We start from the raw sequence: 23,703 nt of genomic DNA, 5'->3' as shown, positions 1-23,703 counted from the left end.
TTTTGTAGGGACTCCATTAATCTCATGGTCACGTGCTTCAGTTTCTTCGTTTCCAGACCTAAAACGGCAAAACAAAAAAGGGAAAATCCAAAAACCAATATCGGGCCGTTATTTCATTTTGTTTTTTTGTTTTTTTTTTTCGTTTTCATTTTTTGTTCAGAAACTAAAAAACTGTTTTTTCATTTTTGGGTTGAAAACGAAAAAAGGCTAAAGGGTGCCAGGTGCCATGATTAATCTATAAAATCAATGACAGGGTAAAACATCCAAGGTAGTGAACACTTTCTATTGGCGCTGTATTTTGCCGTTAATTAACCTGAAAATAATACTGAACATCTATTAAAGACAGGGTACAAAGAAGATCTTTATATATCTGTCAACTAACTGTTTTTTAGAAGAAATAAAATCTATATGGCAGGTCAGGAAAACATCCAAAAGCTCCCCTTTATTGAACTTTCGTTGTGATTAAATACAATTTTGCAGGATAAACTCTGGCAACTTTTTTATCCCAGCACAATCTACCACAGAACTTATCATAACTGGAGCTAAATTTTCTGTTACAAGCAAGTAAGGTACACGTTTAACAGGGTAAGGCTATTTTTCTGTTAACATTATTTAAAATAAAATAAAATTAAATGTAGCTAGCATTCACTTTATATTTACTGAAGGATATAGATATGAGGGTGCCATCTTTTTTATCCTTTCTCATAAAGAATTGCCATTTTTGAGAGGGTGGTCATTGCAATTGTAGCTCATCTCAAAAGAAAGTATGCATTCAATTTAAGCTCTATTTTATATTTTATATATTTGTCATCCCAACTAGATATTTATATCACAAAAGAAAGTCATTTTATAGACTCTTTAGAAAATAACATATGGCATTTTACTTCTATACAAACATCAGTCTCTACAAAAAGAGACGCCAATCTCCTTCTTCCTGCTACCTCTCTCCAGGGTTGTGATTTTCATACCTTTCAATCATTGTAGCCTGACTCCCTAGATGCAGCTCAATGGACGCCATGCTGATAACAAGCATGTTTGTGTTCAACACACGCTATACAACAGCTGTGGGATGCAGCATGCACATCTGTTCCTATAAGAGGATGAATAAACACACTTTATCTCTAAAGGTCACATATTTTACCCCTTAAAGACAAGTTTATATTGGTCTCAGAGGTCCCCAAAACATGCCCATGAGGTTTATTGCTGAAAAATACTCGTGCATGTCTAAAAACCCCTTTTGATCAGAACAAGCTGTTTCTGTGTCTGTGGCTTTAAATGTTACTGAACTGTCTGACTCCGCCCTTGACTCCGCCCCTCTCAGGAAATGGATGTGGCGTTCCTGATCCTCCTCTCACAGGATCAGGAGAGGAGGGCTGAACTTTCTTACAAGCAGAGAGGGCCAACTGAACCTGGGGGCGGGGCTAACTCCCCACATGATATCATGAGAGGAAATCTGAGAATGCCTTGTTTTTGCACACATTTTCTGAAAGGTGGAGAAAGAGGGGGGCGAGTGATTTTTTTCTGATTCTGTGGGGGATTGTAGACTGGCCAGTGGTACATATTTTCGATAGAAAGCCTAAAAAAATGATTGTTGCCAAATATGTGACAAAATTTGTTGCAGGAACACATTGGCTATTTTCACTGTTTAACATAGAAATCAAATCAGACAAATGGGCAAAGGTGATCACCTCATCCAGTCTGAAGAGTGAAAGAAGTTATATAGGTTTTCACACGACCAAATTCTGATCAAAGCAGGAGCTTATTGACTTATTGTGGTGTTGAACCATTTCAGAGCAGTTGCAGCCAGCTGGTGCTCACACACCCCACCTGGAGAAGTGACAGAGTGGAATTAAATGAGCCGGCATGACCTGCTTTTTAGGATTTTACCCAAAGCTAGGTACGACTCTCTGAATAAAGACAGCCTTATTACTGAATTTGATCAAATCAAAGTTGCCCTCTAATGATTTATTTTCTCCCTCAGGCGATGCTTTGTCTTATCAGGTACATTTGATTTAATAGTCATCTGTGGATCTGTCCCAGTTTTAAATCCTGTGTCATCGCTTATAAATCATTAATGATTCACAGATGTATAATCAGGCTAATATGAAAAGATGTCCTCTTTGTGTACTGTAACACTAACTTCAGCGCTGCCTCTAAGCTTTATGAATTATACAGTACAAGTTCATCATAGAAACAGTCATTTCTAAAATCTGCTGTGACTCAGCACTACTTATGTTTAGACATAATTGCTGCTACATCAGTACAGAAAATTCAGCAGCTCTAAGATCATTAAATGTGCAACATTTTAGCTTTTGCTCCAACATTCATTATCAACACTGCACAAAGGGAGAAAAGGTAACTCACAATGACACAAAAACCATCTGTGTGTGACTAAGGAAGAAAGAAACTCTTCACAGGGAAGCAGTTGTGAGTCATTGTGATTGTACATATATAGCAGCGATTCAACGGCACTTGTAAAAGACTCCTGCTGGCTTGAAGAACCAGTTGCCATGCAACAGTCTTCATATGCCAGGTAGACTCATCTTTTTAATTTGGTTTACAATACTATGGATCAAACACAAAGGGGGTTAAATTTCTCTGTCTGAATGCGGGAACATTACACTTGGATTTCCTACAACAAAATAATCATTTCTGCTTTTAGAATTTTTCAGATAATTGTCTGGACTGTCCATTAATGTTTAAGGAATTTACTTAAAATTCCTCTGTATGTATTTTTTAGTAATTTTCATGGAAATTTTGGGAATATATCTGGAAATTTTCAAGTAGTTCCATGGAAACTTTGAGATATGTTTGTATATTTGGAGGGTTTCATCAAAGGTGAATTTGTTTGGAAATGTTCAGGCATTAACGCTTAAATTTGGGAAATTTATTTATGAATTGGGTGGATTTTATTTGATTTTTCAGAGGGAATTTGCTTTAAATTATTTTTCTTTTTTTAAATGGAAACTTGGGATATCCATTTGTAAATTTTCACAATTTGATTGGCATTTTTTAATTTTTAATGCAGTTTGTTTTGAAATTTTCAGGCATTTGCATTACAATATGGGAAATGTATTTATAAATTGAGTGGATTTTATTTTATTTTGGGGGGGTTAGCTTTTTTTATGGAAACTTTGGAAATCCATTTGTGAATTCTAGCAGTCTGATTTGGATTTTTTTTTATTTTAAAGCTATTTGTTTTGAAATTTTCAGGCATTTATGCTTAAATCTGGCAAATGTGTTTATTATTTGGGTGAATTTTATTTGAATTTTTGGGGGAGGATTTGCTTTGAATTTTTTTGGTTTTTGGGGAATTTTATTTGTTAATTTTGGCAATTTGATTTGGAATATGGAATAAGGTGATGTCTTTTAAAATTACCAGAATTTTTATGGAAATTTTAGGGAATTTGTTTGAATGCTTGGTGGAATTTTCTGTAATTTTCATGGAATCTTGGGGAATATTTTTGTGCATTCGCCTTAAAATTTTAGAAGAAATTTGCTTGAAATTTTTCAGGAATTTTATCGGTTTTGAAAAAATTGTTTTATTTAGGCTTCATGACAAAGTTTTGGGTTGAATCATGTGGGGAATGGTCAAAAAATAAGGAGAATTTATGGGATATTTTAAAATTATTTTTCAGAATTTTCACAGAAATTTTAGGCAATTTCTTTGAAATTTTTATTTGGGAAATATATTTGTGAATTTGGGCAATTTGATTAGGAATTTAGGGTGAGGTGGGGTCCTTTAAAATTATCAGAATTATAATGAAAATTTTAGGGAATATGTTAGAATTCTCTGGTGGAATGTTCTGTAATTTTCATGGAACTTAGGGAATAAAATTGTACATTTTTTTTAGAATTTGCTTTGAAATTTTAGGAGGGATTTGTTTGAATTTTTAAGGGATTTACATGGGAGTTTTTTTACAGGACTGTTGTTAGAAAGTTTGAAGTTGTAACATTTGGAGAATATTTGAAAACATAACTTTATGAACTTTGAGAGAAATATGGGGAATTTTTGTGGATTTAGAAAGGAATATTTCCAAGAAATTTCAAACTGTTGTTGGAATTTTTTTTTCAATCTTGGCCTTAACAAATCCATGTTGTGGTCCATCATCAAAAGACTCCAGCCATACCTCTCTTATTTACTGACACCATTTCTGATTGACTGAAGACACCCAGCTACTGACCCCCTGGTTGACACACAGAGCAAAAACATCACTCTAAAACTGACCCAGTGCAGTATTTTCTGCAGAAACGGGACGTTCAGGAGATTTGTGGGCATCATTTTTAATCAAAACTAATTCCTATTCAAAGACAAGGCAGAGCTTTTAAAATAATCAGGTCCTTCTGATCCCAGATAAGTGGGAGAAACTAAAAATGCATTCCAAACAAAAACTCATGTCTCAGGAGGTTAATGATGGCGTCCACAAGCATTGATAGTAATGTACCAGTGTTCATTAAAGTGTAACTGATTTTCATGAATAGTTAAACAAAAGACTAGTTTTAAGTAAGTTATGTTATTGAGTGACTCTGTTTTGTTTCATTGACTTCATGCTGAGTTTTTAGGAGACGACTGTCAAATCTTATTTGATTTGAAACACAAAAACAGCCTTTAACGCATGCAACACTTACCTCACATGATATTATTAACACTTGTATCACAACAGTGGAGTTCACAACTGGTGTTTTTCTTCAACTCTACAGAAATCAGGCTCTGTCTTTTATACAACCCTGTATTCAGAAATGCATACATCTTAGCTTATAGTCCCCAGTGGAGGAGAAAACAAGATTTTAATTGGTGTAAATTTGTGAAATGTTGTGACAGCTTAATAACGCACAACAGGGGGTTTCTCATCCCAGCCCTGCAGAGCTTTTCCTCCAACTATTTTGTCTGATGCAACTTCCAGTGTTGTGCTGAAAGGGAGCTTGCTACTCGGCCAGTCCTAAATCCTCCCTCCCAGTTGCTGAAGGTTATGAGATGGTGTAGAGATACAGATATATATATGCACATCTCCCTACTCAGCAAAGCTTTGATCACTGAAGTGTCAGCTAAGGCAGCTCCTTCTCTGCCTGTGAGCTCAGACCTTCTGATCACTCTCCCTCCCTTTGTGTAGTTACTGTAGATTATATGCGGGTTATATAAAGCACAGAGTATGACGGGTTGGTCTACTTGTTGGACAGAGTGAGTCTCAGACTCCACTAATTAGGGAAGGCCTATTTTCAATAGAGAAGAGGACCTTAACACTTGTAATTACTGCTTTGACAGCCACAAGGAGCAATATTTCCAAAAACATCCAACAGTGCACAGAAAAAATGTGCTAATTAAGTCTAAGGTTTGATGCAGAAGATGTGTCTATTGGGGTTTTTGCAGATAAAACTCTTGTTCCCTTTTTGACTTACTGGATCTGTAATCAGAAATGAAAATAATGTAGCCTTGAGAAAAAGTGGAAATTAGAAAGATAAAAAGGCTAAACAAAAATAAATAAAATCACAGCTTAGGGCTGTTGTCTCTCACACTTTACAGTTTCAAGGTATGGGTCGTCCACCACTGTAACCCACTGAGATTAACTCAGCTTCATATTCATGTATTTCCTTTTTTCTTTCTCTTTAAGGTGGAGGTTTACATTCTATCTATACATATTCACCTATGGAGTTCGCTTCCTTAAAAAGGTACGTTTTCTTATACACAAATGAGCTTTAGCCTCATGTTAGTATGAATGTAAGTTTGCATGAGTCACTGTGGTTTGGATCTATTTTCCACAGAATGCCTTGCATGAAAATCCTGTGGTTTTCTAAACACGTTGGTGCATAGTCATGAGACTTGCAAGTCAAATGGATGTTCTGGTACTAGGGACACATTTTTAAAGGAGGATTGTTGTAGAGCACAGTGAAAATGTTTTCATTTATAATACATCTGACAATGAGCTTTAAAGAAATGAGAAGTAGCTGACAAAATAAACTCACATTGTTAAATAATGCTTTACATTTACTATGCTTTATATGTTCAACAAAGAAGCTCGGCTCAGCTGCAGAGAATCAGCCTGTCTGAGAAGCAGGGATGTAATAATGAAAAGGGAACCGGCCGTTTTTGCAAGTGCAAGTGCAAGTGCACAAAATGTGTTTCAGCATTTTTAGCTGCCTATATGAAATGAGGGGTCTGGCTGCAGACTGTCCCTGTGAGCTGCCATCAGAAAGGAAATACAAGGTAAAACTTTCAAAATAAAACTGGATTAAACTTCCATTCAGGGTTAGAGTAAGGGTTAGGTCCTTCACGTCCTCTGTGGAAACAATCTAATGCACCAAAGGTAGCTGACAAAGCTACATTTTCAATGGAAACAAAGTATCTATGTAGCTAATGTAGCTGAAGCCAAGCTCACAAAGTCACTATGTTAGCCATGCAGATACATTTTCTACTTTGCTACATTAGTTGTAGCTGTGTTTGCTGAAGCTCAAATTGCTAAAGCTAGCTAAGCTACATCGGCTTATGTAGTAAGGTTAGTGTGTAGCTAGTGTATATATACATGTACAGTGCTTAACAAATTTATTAGACCACCTGTCATATTTGTCCCAGAGACCATCCAGCATCATGAAGTGCTTTAATGTGGACTCTTTCATTTTCAATCAGCTCTCCACGTTTTACCATTTTGAACAGGAATGAGGGATTTCAAACTGAATTCACCTTTTTATACATTTTATATATACATTACACATATTTGAGCCGGCTCAGTGTGCTTCTCTGAGGAGTCAGAAATGAATCAAACATAACATTCAACCACTAAAACTCACTTTTCTCTTCAGGAATGCAAGTAAATAACTATAATTTGACATATTAATCAAGAAATGTTAATGTGCTTTACTATTTTATCTTTTTTTTGTAAATTAGTAAATTTGAAAATTCATGGATAACAATAATAATTATATTTTAGCATTAAAAATATCATTTAGGTTAAAGAGCTTCTATATATTGGTGTATTAACCATTGTAGAAACATAAAACATATTTTAGTAATTACCAGTGCGGTTAATTTAGGGCAGCTGTGGCATAAACCTTACTTTTTTGTGAGACTAGCTTATCCGTTGTATTTTTGCCAAACAAACTTGAGGCCAATAATTCTAATCAAATAAAAGATAACACTTGGGCTAAAACACAGGTCAAATTGATTTCTGCAAGACACCTGATTTGCTGTTATGAATATTTTTCTTTATTAGCAGTTATAATATTTGCATTAAATGACTTTTTTTATATTTGGTGGTGTGGCTGTTTTGGGATCCCCCTGCCCTTCCACGAGCATTAAGCAGGAACAGCCCATATTCCTGCTCTTCCCGTGCCGACAAGGAAAGCCTGAGGCAGAGAGAGAAGCAGCAAAAAAAACAAGAGCAGAGCAGGCATTATACCGCTTTCCCACTAAAATTAGCATGTATAAGCTTTTTTTTTTTTGTTTTGTTTTGTTTTTTTTTTTTTAAGATTTATTTTTGGGCATTTATGTGCCTTAATTAGATAGAGGAGGACAGTGGATAGAGTCAGAAACAGGGTCAAGAGTGGGGGTGAGACATGCAGTAAAGGGGGCGTACATGGGGAGCGCCTTTAACCACTAGGCCACCTGCTCCCCATAAGCGGGTTTTTTAAACGTGGGTACACCCGCTAACAATCAGCAAGTGACTCCTTTCCCATTGCCGGCAGACCCGGGTCTGATCGCCAGAGGTGAGATGCGTGGCTGTTTTTTTTTTTCTCTGGTGCTTCATCAGCGTGCCGAAACACAGCTAGGTAAACAATGGAAAGAAGCATGCAAGCCATGGACATGGTGGTCAACTGTTATCCGTACTTTGTACTTTTGTCCCTCTTTCAAACTCAGTGCAGACTGAACAACATTCGAGGGCTGATGTTATCAAGTCGGATGGAATTTGTTGCTGAGATGGCCAAGAGACGCCGAAGTTACAGACAGAGGAGACAACAATGCTCGTCCCTTAGCTACCAGTGTCCTTTTGTTGCCCCAAGTTACAGGCGCGATATTATGACGTAGGCGCGTTACGCCAAAGTCATCCCGCGTTCACCCGTGGTGTTGGGTGTGACGTTCCCACTGGAGCCAATCGGAGGTGAGCCGATAAAAACCCGTGTCCATTGCAGGGTCAGTTGACGCGGGACTGAATGCCGATTAGAGCCTTTCCCACTGCCGACAGGAGCAGATTGTTAGCGTATTTAAATGGGTTTTTTGGCCAGTGGGAAAGGAGTATTAGTGACAACAGAATGACATTGATTAAGTCAGAGGTAGAATAAAGGAGGAGCTGGGGTGGAGGAGGGTTGCAAAAGTGGCTTGCAGAGGGAGCAAAGTGTAGCCAGGCTATAGCAGTTTAAATATGGCAGCATGAGTGCGATCAGCCAATAGCATGCTTGGAGTAAATCAGCTGGTTGTAAGGTGACGAGGCAGTGCTTTACTGAATAGTCTGCCATGACTAAGGCTGTATGCTCGACATCAACATTCAGATGAATTACTGTATGAAAAATAGGTCTTTGAGGCTGCTGTGTTCTATGTTGTTGGGAAAGGTCTATTAGCCAGTATGCATGGCTGTGTTTAATAATGTATACTTTAACCACCTCCGGGGACAGTGGGGAGTCATGGGCTGGAAAGTTTAGTAACCCCTGATGCAGATGAATATGTTTCATATTAATTGGGACATTTAAGCATTCAATTGAGCCATAGCTTTGACAGCAGCATAAATACAAATATCAGAGGACACCAAGTTGGATGACAAAGCACTTTGTGAAAATAGTTCATTCCTTGACAATCTTGGCTGCAGGCTCTGCTCTCTGTGGGGTTTATTAATAGAGCAGCAGGTCTGGAGAGGAGTGCAGGAGTCTTAAACTCAGTTACAGTGATGGGTCACTGTTTGCTCATAGCACATTCCTATGTATCACCGTTACCATCGCACTCGTCAGCGAGATGCCATTATAGCATTACTCATAAGAGGATGAAAGCCCTCTGGTTCCTTCTTATGTGGAAGTATGCATTGTAACAATCGCTCTTAGAACACTGAGTCAGTATTTTAGAAACCGCTCTGATTTCATTCAGAATCCATTAAGGGAATTATTCTTTTTAGAGCGGGCACATTGATATTCATGTGTCAGGTCTTGATGATGAGAAAATGTTGAATTGAACTCCAGCTGTATGTGTGGGAGCATCGTAGCACTGCATTGATTTTGTCCATAATGGAGTCTGCGTCTTCTAGGTTCTATTGAATGCCCATTAGTGTAAATATCTTATCTTTATTGCATTTTTATGAAAGAAAATGCAGCATTTTATCAGGGAAAGACAGATAAAAGTCTGACTCATTTCCAGATTGAGTTTTTAATGTAAATTTGACTTAAGTATTAACCTTGCAAAGCAGATGGCTACGCCCGTTTCCGTGTTCCTCACTGGCGAATCCATCTTGTAAAACTCCCATCTGAACAGTTCAGGCCCAGTTAGAAAGCAACAGGACTGATTAGGAGTAAGAGGGTGTGGCGGAGTCGTGACGTAAGCAAGCAGCAACAAGAGGCCGGGGCAATTATGGCGGAAGAGATTAGCGTGGATGCTGCTAAAGCGCCAGTTTTATCAGAACTTGATGACATTTCTTCATTAAAAGGCAAACAAAGAACAGCAGTTATTTGTTTTCTTTAAAAAAATGACAAAAGTTGTTTACTGACACGTCTACAGTCGCCATGGTTCGCGTTATGCAGTTCTCTATGGCAGTGGTTCTCAACCTTGGGGTCGGACCCCCTTTGGGGGTTGCGAGACACTCTGAGGGGCTCACCAGATGCTTTAAAAAAAAACAAAGAATATTTTCAAATTACACTGTTGCCACTTTACATCAATTTTAGCGAATGTCAACCTTTTTTCATCACCTTTTAACACTAATTTCTCCCATTTTAGAGCATTTTTGCCACTTAAAACCCATGTTTGTCCATTTTAAACCCTTTCCATCACTTTTTCTGCCTGTTTTTGCCACTTCTAAACCAATTCTTGCCACCTTCTGCCTTAAATTGCCTCTGTTGAGCCATTGTTGCCTCTATCCATCACTTTTTACAAACATTTTAACCACAGTTAACCAATTTTTGCCATCCAGCATGATGAAGTGCTTTAATGTGGACTCTTTCATTTTCAGTCAGCTCTCCACGTTTTACCATTTTGAACAGGAATGAGGAATTTCAAACTGAAGTCACCTTTTTATACATTTTATATATACATTATACATTAAATTTGTAAATTTGAAAATTCATGGATAACAATAATAATTCTATTTTAGCATTAAAAATTTCATTTTGGATAAAGAGCTTCTACATATTGGTGTATTAACCATTGCAGAAACATAAAAAATGATTTTGGTAATTACCAATGCTGTTAATTTAGGGCAGCTGTGGCATAAACCTTACTTTGGGTGGTGGTCTAATAAATTTGTTAAGCACCGTTTATTCTTTAGAAATCTAATTTCACCACCTTTTCCATCATTTTTTTGCCATTATTAACCAAATTTAGCAATTTTAACCCATTTCAATTATGTTTGTAACAAAAGTTATTTTTATTTCACTACACAAATGAACAAATAAAGATATTTGTCTTGTTGATAAGAGCGGTTATTATTCACGTAAATAAATATAAAATACCCCCCTTATGGACAGCCTTGTCTGCACTATTCTTGAATATGCATGGCTGTGTTCAACCACCTCCAGGTACAGTGGGGATCCTCGGTCTCTGGCGCCTTTATTTTGTTGAGGGCTGAAAAGGTTGAAAACCCCACTCTATGGAGTTTACTCCTTGGTAGCGGCTGCATCACATGTTTTGTTGCTCTGATTGGTCCGTAAAGATGTGACAGACAGAACTTTCATCCAATCACCCTCCGATTGTTTTTTCAAAGCCCCTGCCCTTTCCCAAACACCGTCTATGGGAGGTTTATGTCAGTTACATAAACCTTGTCTCTAACTCATAATCCTTTGATCAAATTTGAGATATTTTTAGTAGTTTCTTTTGGGTTAAAAAATTAAAACTCCTCTTCTCCTTTCCTGCAGACTCCATGGCTTTGGAACACTAAAGAGTGCTGGTACAACTACCCCTATCAGGTAAAAGTACACTCCACTGACTATCAAGGATGCTTACAAGACGTCTCTAGATCTTATTTGAACTTTTCTCTATGTTCATGCAGCCGCTGACTGTGGACATCCATTACTACTACATCCTGGAGCTCTCTTTCTACCTGTCCTTACTCTTCTCCCAGTTCACAGACATCAGGAGGAAGGTAAGAATGCCTGCAAGCCTCATAAACGTACCTCATGCCTTCAGAATAATATTTGTTCAAACTTAACCCAGCTAAAAGACGATTCATTTAGTTCGAGGACAGCAGAACATTTCAGTTTGTTTGTGTCACTGTAAGAAGCAGCGTCATGGGGAAGACATTATCTTTGGCTGACTGTCTATCCGTTTTTGGATTGTCAACATGACTCTGCAGTGTTTAGTCTCTGAATATTTGCTCTTCACCTTAGTGTAAACTCACTCACTAGTCACTATTTCAGCTCAAGTATGAGAACAAAGTAGTTCAAGGCTTAAAAGGATTCTTTTTTCAAGATTAGGATGTTAAAACTCTTTCCTTGGTCAGGCTTTAATTTGATTTTGTGTATGAATTCAATTCTGACAAGTTTTATACTTCTGTTACATGGAAGTGTAATAGAATTTCTTGAGTTATTGATGATCCTTCAGGCCCATTTTTATAAGGAATCCAACATTTAAAACTAAAAATACATATCATTTTCATCGCATAGCATCCTTAGAAAACTACAGGTCGTTAGAGTCACGTATGGCATGAGGCATTAAGCTTCAAAATGTCCTTCTTGTTCAATGTTTGTAAGAACTGAGATTCACGATCAGTTGGTGCAAACATTCTTAAATCGCTACCTTCACCTCTTTTCTGTTTTGTCATCAAAATGCCTCCACTCTTGGCTGATTTTGTCTTACTTTGCATGCATGATCTTTCTCCTGTCTTCAGTCCATCCCCAGCTCTCCCTTCTCCACATCACACTGCACTCAGCAGCCTCCCATGATGCCACGCTGTGTTTGCCTTCACTCTGTCATCTCTTTGTTGACTGTTGGCATGTTGTCTGTTTTTTGTTTCTCCTTTCAGTTTTTTCATGCACAGCTCTACACTGAGGAGGTCCTCTGCATCCCCTGCCAACTCCAGTATGTTCTCCCCGCACACTCTCTGCCTGCTTTCATTCTCTATCTTGCATCATTACTCCATTCCTCTTCATACTCCTTTCTTTTTATGACACTTCTTTGGATCAGTGCTTGATGCTTTAAGCTGAAACATTACTGTAGATGTGATAGAGCAGTGATACTCAACATGTGGCTCTTTTGTGATGATTTATGGCTCTTTTATGTCTTCATTTGAAATATTATTCCCCAAAAAACCTTTATAAAGGGAAATTATGACCTCAGAAATTATCCATTGCAGGTCACATTAATCAGTTTAAATCCACATATTAATACAGTTGGCTTTAATTTTCAACCTTTTATTTTTTGTGTACATTTCCACTGCCCTTATTTGCAATTTTTTGCTTTTTAAAATTTTTTTTTGCTACTTTTAATCCATTTTTACTGCTTTAAGCCCACTTTTGCCATCTCCTTTGCCCATTTTAACTACTTCTATCTATCTATCTATCTTAACTCTTCTATCTATTTTGCCACCAGTTTTTTTGCCTCTTTTATCCTTCTTTTTGCTATTTGAGTTTTTTTTGCCTTTTTTTGCCTTTTTGCCACTTTCACCAATTTAAGCTGCATTTTGCCATTGAATGCCACTCTTTGCTGCTTTTTGCCAATTTTAGTCACTTTTACACAAATTTTTTGCCATGTTTTTGCTGCTTTTTGGCCATTTTTTCCACCTGTAACTCATTTTTTGGTAACTTCTCACCCATTTTTGCCACTTACTGCCCTATTCTGCCATTTTCTCTCCCTGTTTTTTTTTTCACTTTTCACCCACTTTTTTTGCCATTTTATGCCTACTTTGCCCCTTTTTGCCCCTTGTTGCCTCTTTTTTGCCACTATTTGACTATTATTGGCCACCTTGTACTTATTTTTACTGCCACTTTAATCAGTTTTTGCCACTCTTCACCACTTACATTGTGACTCTTCCTAAGGCATTTGTCAACAATTTGGCTCTTTGGTGGGGCAGGGTTGAGTAACACTGTGATAGAGAAATGCTTTCCCATGCAGCATGACTGCATCCTGGATATCAAGTCAGTTATTTTGATTTTGTCAGTGGAAAAATAGAGATGAATGTACATTTTTAGTTGTAAAACACAACAAAGGGACTTAGTAAGTACTGTGCTTTACTCCAATTTTTATTTTACTACATTGTTTTTCTATTCTATGCCATTAATCTATTCGATAGGATCATGAAATAGCAGTTAAATTTTGTTCGTCTATCGTTAAACCACCTTAACCCTTAGAGCTCACCTGGCACGGACACACCTTTGGAAATTGCTTGGTAACTTTTGAACCACAGGTTGTAGACACTAACTTGTTTTTTCCTATGAAAGCTCTCCATTGTGTCTTTCTAATTATGTTCCCCATGCATTTGTAGCTCTTATAGAACATTGTCTAGTGGAACTATGCTGACTTTCCAGGGTCTGTGAGGTTGGCGTTGTCGTATACAACAAGAAGTTACAAGTTTATAAAAACATTAATAGCTTTTGAACCATAGGTCATAGACACTCTTTTTCCTCTGAAAGCTGGCCTTGCTGTCGTTTGTTTGCCTTTGTAGCCCTAAAGAACGCAGTTCTAGCAAGCCCAGAACTTTGGTGACTTTTCGGGGTCTTGAAAGATGAAATCCACATCGTTACATCCAATAATAAGCGCCATTTTATCCATTTTTAATTCATTTTCCATCACTGACTTTGGCTTTCTGCCTGGGCATTGCCATATTGTTTTCTGCAATGCATTATGGGAGAGGCTGTCGACCAAAGGCAAGCTTTTGCGTCTCTACTGCTTTGAGGAATGGCACGAATTAATCTAACTGCAAAAAGTGCATGGATTTTTTTTTTTTGTATGTGTAGATGTTTAGAAAACCTTAGTCACAGAATGTTTGTGTTATCAATAAAAATCAGCACGTTTCAATTTCCGATTCATTTTTCTTTTGTTTTTAGTATCCTATAACTTTTTTGTTGTTGTTTTTTTAAATTCCAGTGACATTACTGTAGTAGATATATTCTTATAGCCCAGGTTGTCCTGAAAAAAAGCATGTACAGAGCTTGACTATACACCACAGGGTTGATGTTTTACAAGCTTTTTAAGACAAGAAGTCCAGGTGAGACATGATGGTGAAGGAATACAGTAGCTGTGAGCTCTGAGGGTTAAAGCACTGCTTTCATTATGGGCAAACCTTAGGGGTGGCCAAGGGTGGCCTGAGCCCTTCTTACAGACTTGTTGATCACCCCAAGATCACAAAGTATGATCTGATATTTGTCTAGTTTCCACTTGCATATGTAACTGATGTCTGTATATCTGTAAATATACAATTTAAGGAAGTTCTCCTTGCAGAAGTGGATAGAAAGCTGATAAAAAATACCTCTCACCATGGGAAGAGGATAACATTGTCTGTATTTCCCCATTTAGAAGCTTGGAATATGTGTTCTAGGAGTCACTGAGACAAAAACAGGACGAATATGTAGTCAAGAAATAAGTGAAGATATTAGCCTGCATAGAACGTAGCATATTCTGAGAAAAATATTTGGCGACTATTGAAAAAAATTACATAATTTGGGTCATGATTTGTTATTATGGAGGTGGTGACCTGAAGGTAAACGAGTTCAGAACTGCTGGTCTAGATCCAACCCTGTCTTTGTTCTTTCCCCATCAGTTAGCTGATTTGAGAATTTTTTGTACTGTTTATTTCAAACTTTAATGATGGATGTTTTTGCATTTATTTAATTTAAGAATGTTATTGGGTTCTGTTTCTGTTATGCTTTGTCATGTTTAAAGGTCATATATGATGCAAAACACACTTTTACAAGCTTTTGTAGCAAAAACATACGCCCCTGGCCTGTCTCTACTCCCCCCAAGAATCAGAAAAATCCATTCCCGCTCACCTCCCTTTCTCCATCTTTCAGAAAATGTATGCTGAAACAAGCCGTTCTCAGATTTTCATGATGTCATGTGGGGAGTTAGCCCCACCCCCAGGTTCGGTTGGCCCTCCCTGCTTGTAAGAAAGTTCCACCCTTGTCTCCTGATCCAGCTAAGAGGAGGATCAGGAGAGCCACAGCTATTAAACCACATCCATTTCCTGAGAGGGGCAGAGTCAGGAGTGGAGTCAGGCAGCTCATTAACATTTAAAGCCACAGACACAGAAACAGCTTGTTCTGAGCAGGGCTGAAACAGAGGGGATTTTTTTAGACATACAATAATCCAATACTAGAGTGTTTATTCAGCAACAAACTTCACAGGCATGTTTTGGGGACCAATATAAACTTGTCTTAAACGGGTTAAATATGTGACATTAAAAAAAAAAGAGACGATCTTCCCTTAATCAAGATTTTTAAATAATTTCCAAATGGTTGAATTGCAGTTTAAACAATGACAGAGCCATGTGAGAAAAATCTCCACAATAGCACTTTGCAAAGCTGAAAACACATTTCAATCACAGCACAGAGTGGTCAGCGAGCTCTGACAGTGAGGGCATTCTTGCTATGCTTGTTTGTGTAGCTGGTGATTAGTCATTGTGTTGTCAGAACTTTTTTATATCTTTTCAATGGTTGTGCAAAGGCACATGACGAACACGGCTCACTAAAATAGAGTTTTTATTCTGAGACATGCGCAACAATGACGTGCAGTTTCTAACTCATGCGAAGGACATTTCGAGGTCAAGGAAACTCAAACATGTACTTCCTGTGCCAATTTTGCACACAGGCACCATTGTGCTGTACAATTGTAAGTAGGAAGACTGGAAAACGTGCCTCAACACTGACACATAAAGCTGTTGTGTGTCGCTGTATTCACAGTTCAGGTTTGTGCTGCATGCACTTAATTTCAGAAAAAAAACCTCAAGGCAGTTCTGACCATACTTTGTTTGGTCATTTCATGTTTCCTCGGCAACTGTGTCCTCTAGGATTTCCTGCTCATGTTCCTGCACCATGTGGCAACGATCTCCCTCATCACCTTTTCCTATGTGAACAACATGGCACGAGTGGGGACCCTGGTCATGTGTCTCCATGATGCAGCCGACGTGCTGATAGAGGTGAGGGTGCTAAATGCTGCAGATGGAGGCAGAGATGTGTGGGTGGAGTGGTATGTGCAGCTATACATTATTATTCCAACAAAACTGAAGCCCTTGTATACTATCATTATTTTGAATCCATATAAAGAACAATCACAGGTTTAGCCTATTCTTTAGGTCATTATACAGATTAAGAAAAGTTGGATTTTTAACTCTTTAAGAGATTGTCAAAGCATTTGTTTAAATTTTGTTGCTTTTTTTTCCTTCCAAGGCTGCCAAGATGGCCAACTATGCCAAATGTCAGATACTGTGCAACCTCCTGTTTGCAATGTTTGCAATTCTCTTCATCAGTTCCAGGCTGGGAGTTTACCCTGTCTGGTGAGTATTATTCACCCTGTCTGCATGTTGTAAGTTTCTGTTAAATAAATCCAACTGGAGAATAGATAGTGTGCAGGTTTTGTAAGATGAAAATGCATGTCAGTGTCACGAGGATTTCAGTGCTTCTTTACTTCTTTCTCAGTTTCCAGTTCTGCAGCATCTCTGAATTTTGTTGCTAAGTAATAGTTACTATGGATACTGCAGCTTTTGACAGCAAAGAAAGCCAAACAAATGGAAAAGGAGATCATTTTATGATCGAAATTTCACCTGTTTTTTAGAGCATCTGTTTGTTTTCTTCTCTTTAGCACTGTTTGTAATTTTAAGGGGGTTCAGTAATTAAGTTTCATTATTCAGCATTTCAAGTTGAGGCCAATCCATCCTAATTGCTTCACCAGATAAGAGAGGCAGCTTTAAATTATTAAATTAATTTCTTTCTGCTTTGTGTTGCCCACAAATTTAAAAGTCAAATTATAGGGGGCTGGTAAATGCCGACTGAAAGACTGTTTTGATGATATTTGCAGTAACCACAAATCAATTCTAGCCCTGAAACGTGCACATCTTGCAGTCATCAGCAGCACTCTTATCACACCTTTCCCCAGTGAAAGGAGGCACGATTTAGTTTCCCAGTCAGGTAGCTGCACTTGTCTGCTCTTCTTTTAGACACCATCCATTCTGCATCAGCACATAAAATTCTATTTTAGGCATCTAGATCCAAGTTTACTGTCTGTTATAGCGAGGGTTACTTTGAAGTAAGAAGGTTTTTAAAACAATAGGATTTTAGGATTTTGGGACCACACAGCTCCTTCGTCTTTTGTTTCCACACTGTAATGCAGTGGTTCATTTCATTTTTGTCAGCCTCCACACACATTGTAAAGTTGTCATTACTGTAAAGCTGTTGCCATGGCTTCAGGATCCGGAGGATGATTCACAGATAGACATTTGCAAGAATTGGCTCAGGGATAAATTTAACACAGATCCTTGCAATTTTAGTTGCATGATAACACTTGAATTGCCCTTTTCTGCCTTCATCATAATTTTTAATTGCAGTAAGGTTTATGGCTTTTCATAAACTGAACCACAAACAAAGGCCTCCTGTACATGAAAGGCAGTCATGTTTTGTGCAAACATATCATTGAAAGACAAAGAGCTGGCCTTGAGCACACCTTGTTTTTTCTGACTTTGTCTGTGATCTCTGCTCATGCATTTTTCTACCTTTAAGAGAGCATACTTTTATAATAAACATGTCAAGCCTGTAATTTCCCTCCCTCTTTGTTTCTATTGAAGGATTTTAAACACAACCTTGTTTGAGAGTTGGGAGATTGTCGGGCCCTACCCATCCTGGTGGGTCTTCAACCTGCTTCTGATCCTGCTGCAGCTTCTTCACTCCTTCTGGTCCTACCTCATAGTGAAGACAGCGTGCCGAGCCATCTCCAGAGGAAAAGTGAGTCACAACACTTGGCTCCTCTTTTAAGTCCCTCTGCAAATCCTGCCAGTTATAGCTGTGCTCTCACAGTAGGGTGTTTTGTTGCTTGTAATACATAAATGCTGTGTAATGTTTTCAACTTTTGACTTTTCCTTCCTGTTCTCTTACCTAACCTGCAACCTCCAAGGTGGGAAAATGGAATCCATTACATGTAAGTAGCCTCAAAGCTGAATGTCTTGTTTATATTTTATTAATGTATGATTACTTTTGTGAGGAGTTAATTTCTGGTGATAAAAGACATTAACATCAATGTTGATGCTTATTTTTAAGCTACAATGCAAAACATCACCAGAGAGATCAATCAATTACAAAAAAAAAAATAGCCATTTTATATGCCTGTAAATGTTGGCAGGTGGTAAGAGTCAGACAAAGTAACTAACAAAACGTTGCAGAAACAACTTTTTTCCCTTGAGAGTTTGATATTAGACGTTTGAGTGAAGAAAAATTAGATTTTACCAATAAAACCCAAGAGCTCTTTTCATGAGCTTTTATTTTTATGTTTCTAATAGACATGCAATCATTTGCAGCAATCCTGCTTGTAATTTAGCATTGTTAGTAAGAGTGTGGCTACGCTAACAATAGCATATACAATACATGATCCTGTTAGCATTGTTATTGTTGTTGTGGCTTTACTAACATTATTGTATATAATACGAAAGCCTGCTAGGGATACAATACAGAATCCTGTTAGCATTGTTACTGTGGCTATACCAACCTTAGCTTATATATATGAAAGCCTGTTAGCATTGTTACTGTGGCTATACCAACCTTAGCTTATATATACGAAAGCCTGTTAGCATTGTTATTGTGGCTATACCAACATTAGCTTATATATACGAAAGCCTGTTAGCATTGTTATTGTGGCTATACCAACATTAGCTTATATAATATGCAAGCCTTTTAGCATTGTTATTGTGAAAAGGGTTATGCTAACAGGTATACACAATACAAAACCCTGTTAGCATTATTTTTAAGTGTGGCTATGCTAACATTAGTGTATATAATATGAAAGGCTGTTAGCGATGTAATTGTGAAAGTGGTTATGCTAACAAGCATGTACAATACAAAAGCCTGCTAGACTGTTGTTTCTGAGTGTGGCTATACTAAAATGATATATATATACAATACAAAAGCCTGTTAGCATTGTTATTTTCTGAATGTGGATATGCTAACATTTGTGTATATAATATGAAAGGCTGTTAGCAATGTTATTGTGAGTTTAGCTATGCAGACACTCAAAAGCAGTTTACTACTCGTTGTACTCAAAATGGACAAAAACTAAAGGTGGAACAATTTACACTTGGCACCCACAGTGAACGCCATATTGGTGAAGACATTGTACTGTTAGCTAATGTCAACACGCTAGCTAATGTTAGCATTTGCTAGCTAGCTAGTGTTAGCAACAGGAAAGAAATAGAGGTAGAAAACAGAGCCATTGCCAGTTCCTTTAAGAGTAAAATGGCAGTGTACCAATTGAAACAATACTAGCGCTGTAATTTAGTGGTCTGCTCTGCATTAAAGTCTACTGAAATTAAGTATACTAACAGAATTGTGCAATTTGTGAGTGTGGCTATGCTAACATAGCGTATAGCCTACTATACAAAAGCCTGTTCATTAATGTTATTGTCACTATGCTAACATTTATTTTATTTATTTAACCTTTATTTAACCAGGAGAACAACCTCATTGAGATTAAAAATCTCTTTTTCAAGAGGCAATACAAATGCCTGTTAGCATTGTTACTACTTTTGTGAGTGTTGCTATTCGAACACTACAGCCCCTAAAAAAATGTACCCAAACAAAGTCACAGATCTGCTAGCTTTCTGTTGAGAGTAAGCAGGGTTAGGTAGCAGCTAATTAGCATTTGTTGTTCCTGACCTATAGATTTAAGTAGATCTTGAGTTTATCCTCCAAACAACAATTTTTTCTGAACAGTTTTTGTGCTAATGGATTGGTTGTCAGTCAAACATGTTAAATATTATGTGGTTCAGTATTTTACAGAATGAGAATTTGCCACTTTATTGATTCATGCTACACCTTTGTCACACTTTTGCGCTGTTCTTTTATTGGCAGAAGGACAAAGAGAGCATTAGTTCAGCTTAAATGGTCATCGACCCAAAGTTTATTAAAGATTACATATAAAGTTACCATTGTCACAAATATCACCCATCTGTGGGTCAACAAAGAGTAGTCTCACTACCGTTAACCTTAGCTGTCATCATCACTGTATACAAAAAGAGCCACTCACTTGTATCTGTAATCTTAGCAGAGGAAAATGTTAACTGTATATGGAAAATACAATGTGTTGTCTTGTAATATTTTACAATTATTTACACCTTTTTGGTTGGGAATTGTAAATGAACTGTTTACAGAATAAATATATATCAATAATGAAAAAGTAGTTGCAAAATAAATCAGTAATGGGCACAATCATGTTATATAAAAATAGAATAATATGTTCAGAGATTCTCATGCAAACACATCTCAGAGCTCTTTCAGCTTGTTGCCTCATATTGATTGGCAGAGCACCTCCTGGTTTGAAGCCCATTTGTAGCACCGCCACGCATGGCTGCCGCTGATAATGACACAGATACAAATTTTAATGAGAAAAATTTAATCTCCATCCATCCCTCTTACTTCTGCAGGTGTCTAAAGACGACCGCAGCGACATTGAGTCCAGCTCTGATGAGGACGACAGCCCTCCACCCAATCAAAAACATCACAGCAGCAGCACCAATGGGACCAACAAAAATCACGGGACTAATGGCTACCTGACGGGAGCTCTGTATCCAGACGAACACTGACTGAGCTGATATCACAACACTGGAGCCATGCTGAAGACACCATCCGTCATTCTGCGTGTGTGTGTGTGTGTATGAGTGTGTGTTTTTGACATGAACATCGCCTGTCTGGTACTGGAAGTTGTTGATAGATTTCTGTGAATGCAGTTTTGTTATCAATTTCATTCTTTACTAATTTCTTGCTCAGTTTATTCTCTTCATCTATGTATTTGCATCAGGCTGCACTCAGTGAAATATCAAAGCACTCCTATTGGTACAACTCACTCTCTGTTTTAACCAATGAATGAAAGCGTTTCATTTTACAATGTAAGCATGCTACTTCAACATTCAGTAGTCCGGCATACTGGGGGTGGCTTTTTCTTATGTTTGTGTCATTTTATGTTATTTATTTTTTTATAAATGTGTTTGCAGATGGTAGTGGGACATTGGTTCTACTTTGATGTCAGAGTAAAAGGTAAAATCATCTTCAACACCACTAAGACAGCCGTTTTTATCCCACCATTCACCATTGTAACGAGTATTAGCAAAATGCTGAAGATCTGGGTTTACTTTAAATGCTACACCCCCAAAGAGATGCCAAAATGTGCAAAGTTTACTCACCCTTTTCAACCCATTCTCCACTCAAACTGTATATGAGATGTCAATAACAGTATTATGTGTGTGCATCTGATATGGCTACATGCTGTATTCCCTATTAAAGCATTTTGTTAAGTATTCTGGTACATTTCTGGTAGGCATTTCATGAAAAGGCCATTTGTCCTCCTACGAGGTGGACACAAGCTGTTTGAATTATTCAATAAAAAACATGACGATTGCAAATATGTGTTGTCTATTTAATCAGAGCAATCAGCCAGAAAAACTCATTTAAAAAGCTTGATGATTTATAACTGTAACTAACAATTTTCAGCCAATAATATAAGGCATAGCTGGATAATTTGGGTGTAAACAGTGAATTAAGAGATGGTTGAAATATTGGGAGCAGTAGTAATTTGTTAAATTAATTTTGCTCATCATTTTCACTGTTTATTTTTCTAAAGGTCACATTATGCAAAATACACTTCAGGCATAGCAAAAATATGTTTCCCTGGCAGTGTTAATTTTCTCGACTTAAACTATGGCTAAAACTATTCGCCAACAGCCTTTCTTTCCATGACAAAAACTAGACTAAAACCAGCAAAAGTAGATCTGTGATGACTAAACTGACAAAAAAAAAGAAGTTTAGTTTTCATTAAGATGAGTAAAACTAGACTAAAATGTAATGTAGTTTTTGTCGGACATTCAGAATCCTTTTCTGCCTCTTATCTGTAGAAAGCAGGGACCCCAGGTTTGTGCAGAGTGCAGAGAACACACTACTATGATTTGGTACCAGATTTAGGCAAGAATATAAATGCTTGGACTGAAAGGAAAGACTAATATGTGAGGACTTTTTTGTGGACTAAAACCAGACTAAAATGTTTTGATTTTTTGTCGACTAAAACTAGACTAAAACTAAAAAGGATAGAAATGACTAAATGTGGCTAAAACTAAAATGCATTTCATTTAAAGACCAAAGTTAAGACTAAAATTAAAAATAGCTGCCAAAATTAACACTGGTCCCTGCCTGTCCACAATCCTTCCAAGAATTAGAAAATTACATTCCCTCCCACCCCCCCACCTTTCAAAAAATGTGTGCCGAAACAAGCCATTCTCAGATTTCCCCCTCATGATGTCGTGTGGGGAGTTAGCCCCGCCCCCAGATTTGGTTGGCCCTCCCAACTTGAGAGAAAGTTCTCTCCTCCTCTCTGTTCCTCTTCTCAGCCGGCATCTGAGAGGAGGAACAGGGAGCCACATCCATTTCCTGAGAGGGGCGGAGTCAGACAGCTCATTAATATTTAAAGCCACAGACGCAGAAACAGCTCGTTCTGAGCAGGGCTGAAACAGAAGGTTTTTAGGCATGCAATAATCCAATACTGAAGTGTTTTTTTTCAGCAACAAACGTCACAGGCATGTTTTGGGGACCTCTGAGACCAATCCCAACTTGTCTTAAAGGGGTAAAATATGTGACCTTTAATTGGAAACTTTTTCATGATGCTGTTGTTGCCAGAACTTCCCTGTAACAGGAGATTTTGGATCTCAAAGGGAATGTTGCAGCTGAAATTAAGTATATTACTACTATTTTTTCCCACCTTTTGCAGTTCTCCAACACTGTTGGCAACATTTTGGTGCACTCTAATAAACAGCATATTAAATTTAAATTTAGTCAGTTATGTTAACTGGGTTTTGCAATTAGGGAAAGTACAATATTATTTAGTATTACTAAACAAAGTCAAGTTAAGCCAACATAACTGAAGTTGATTAAACTTAAAAGCAGATGGATTCGCCTGTTTCCGTGTTTCCCACTGGCGAATCCAGCTTGCAAAGCTCCCGTCTGAACCGTTTGGGCCCCGGTTGGAAACAGGACCAATCAGCGTTGAGGGGCAGTACTTTCGGGCACTGCAGAGTCATGATGTAAGCAAGCTGCAACAAGAGGCCTGTGCAATTGTGGTGGAAGAGATTCGCGTGGATGCTGCTAAAGCGCCAGTTTTATCAGAACTTGACTACAAAAACCAGCAGTGAGTTGTTTTTTCTTCAAAAACGACCAAGTCCACAGTCCCCATGGTTGGCATTATACAGTTCTCTATAGAGTTTACTCCTCGGTAGTGGCTACACCACGTGTTTTGTTGCTCTGATTGCCTCGTAAAGATGTGACAGACAGAACGTTCATCCAATCACCCTCCAAGTGTTTTTTTCAAAGCCTCTGCCTTTTCCTAAACGCCGACTACGGAAGGTTTTC

General features: G+C 37.8%; 1 protein-coding gene across 1 annotated transcript in view; it reads left to right on the top strand.

Annotated features, from left to right (window-relative positions):
• The window catches only part of cers6 (ceramide synthase 6), a 30,609-nt gene extending 8,908 nt beyond the window's left edge, over window positions 1-21,701 (top strand). Inside the window, exons 4-11 of the mRNA XM_041807841.1 lie at window positions 5,610-5,667; window positions 11,038-11,088; window positions 11,172-11,264; window positions 16,122-16,250; window positions 16,501-16,607; window positions 17,892-18,048; window positions 18,218-18,241; window positions 20,736-21,701. Coding sequence (XP_041663775.1) covers window positions 5,610-5,667; window positions 11,038-11,088; window positions 11,172-11,264; window positions 16,122-16,250; window positions 16,501-16,607; window positions 17,892-18,048; window positions 18,218-18,241; window positions 20,736-20,894 — 778 coding nt within the window. The 3' untranslated portion in view covers window positions 20,895-21,701. The remainder of the gene's footprint in view (window positions 1-5,609; window positions 5,668-11,037; window positions 11,089-11,171; window positions 11,265-16,121; window positions 16,251-16,500; window positions 16,608-17,891; window positions 18,049-18,217; window positions 18,242-20,735) is intronic.
• Window positions 21,702-23,703: the final 2,002 nt, after the last annotated feature.

Source organism: Cheilinus undulatus, linkage group 15 (assembly GCF_018320785.1).
Source record: "Cheilinus undulatus linkage group 15, ASM1832078v1, whole genome shotgun sequence".
NCBI classification, from domain to species: domain Eukaryota; kingdom Metazoa; phylum Chordata; class Actinopteri; order Labriformes; family Labridae; genus Cheilinus; species Cheilinus undulatus.
Note: the sequence above shows the minus strand (reverse complement) of the source record. Positions and strands in the feature narration are given on the sequence as shown.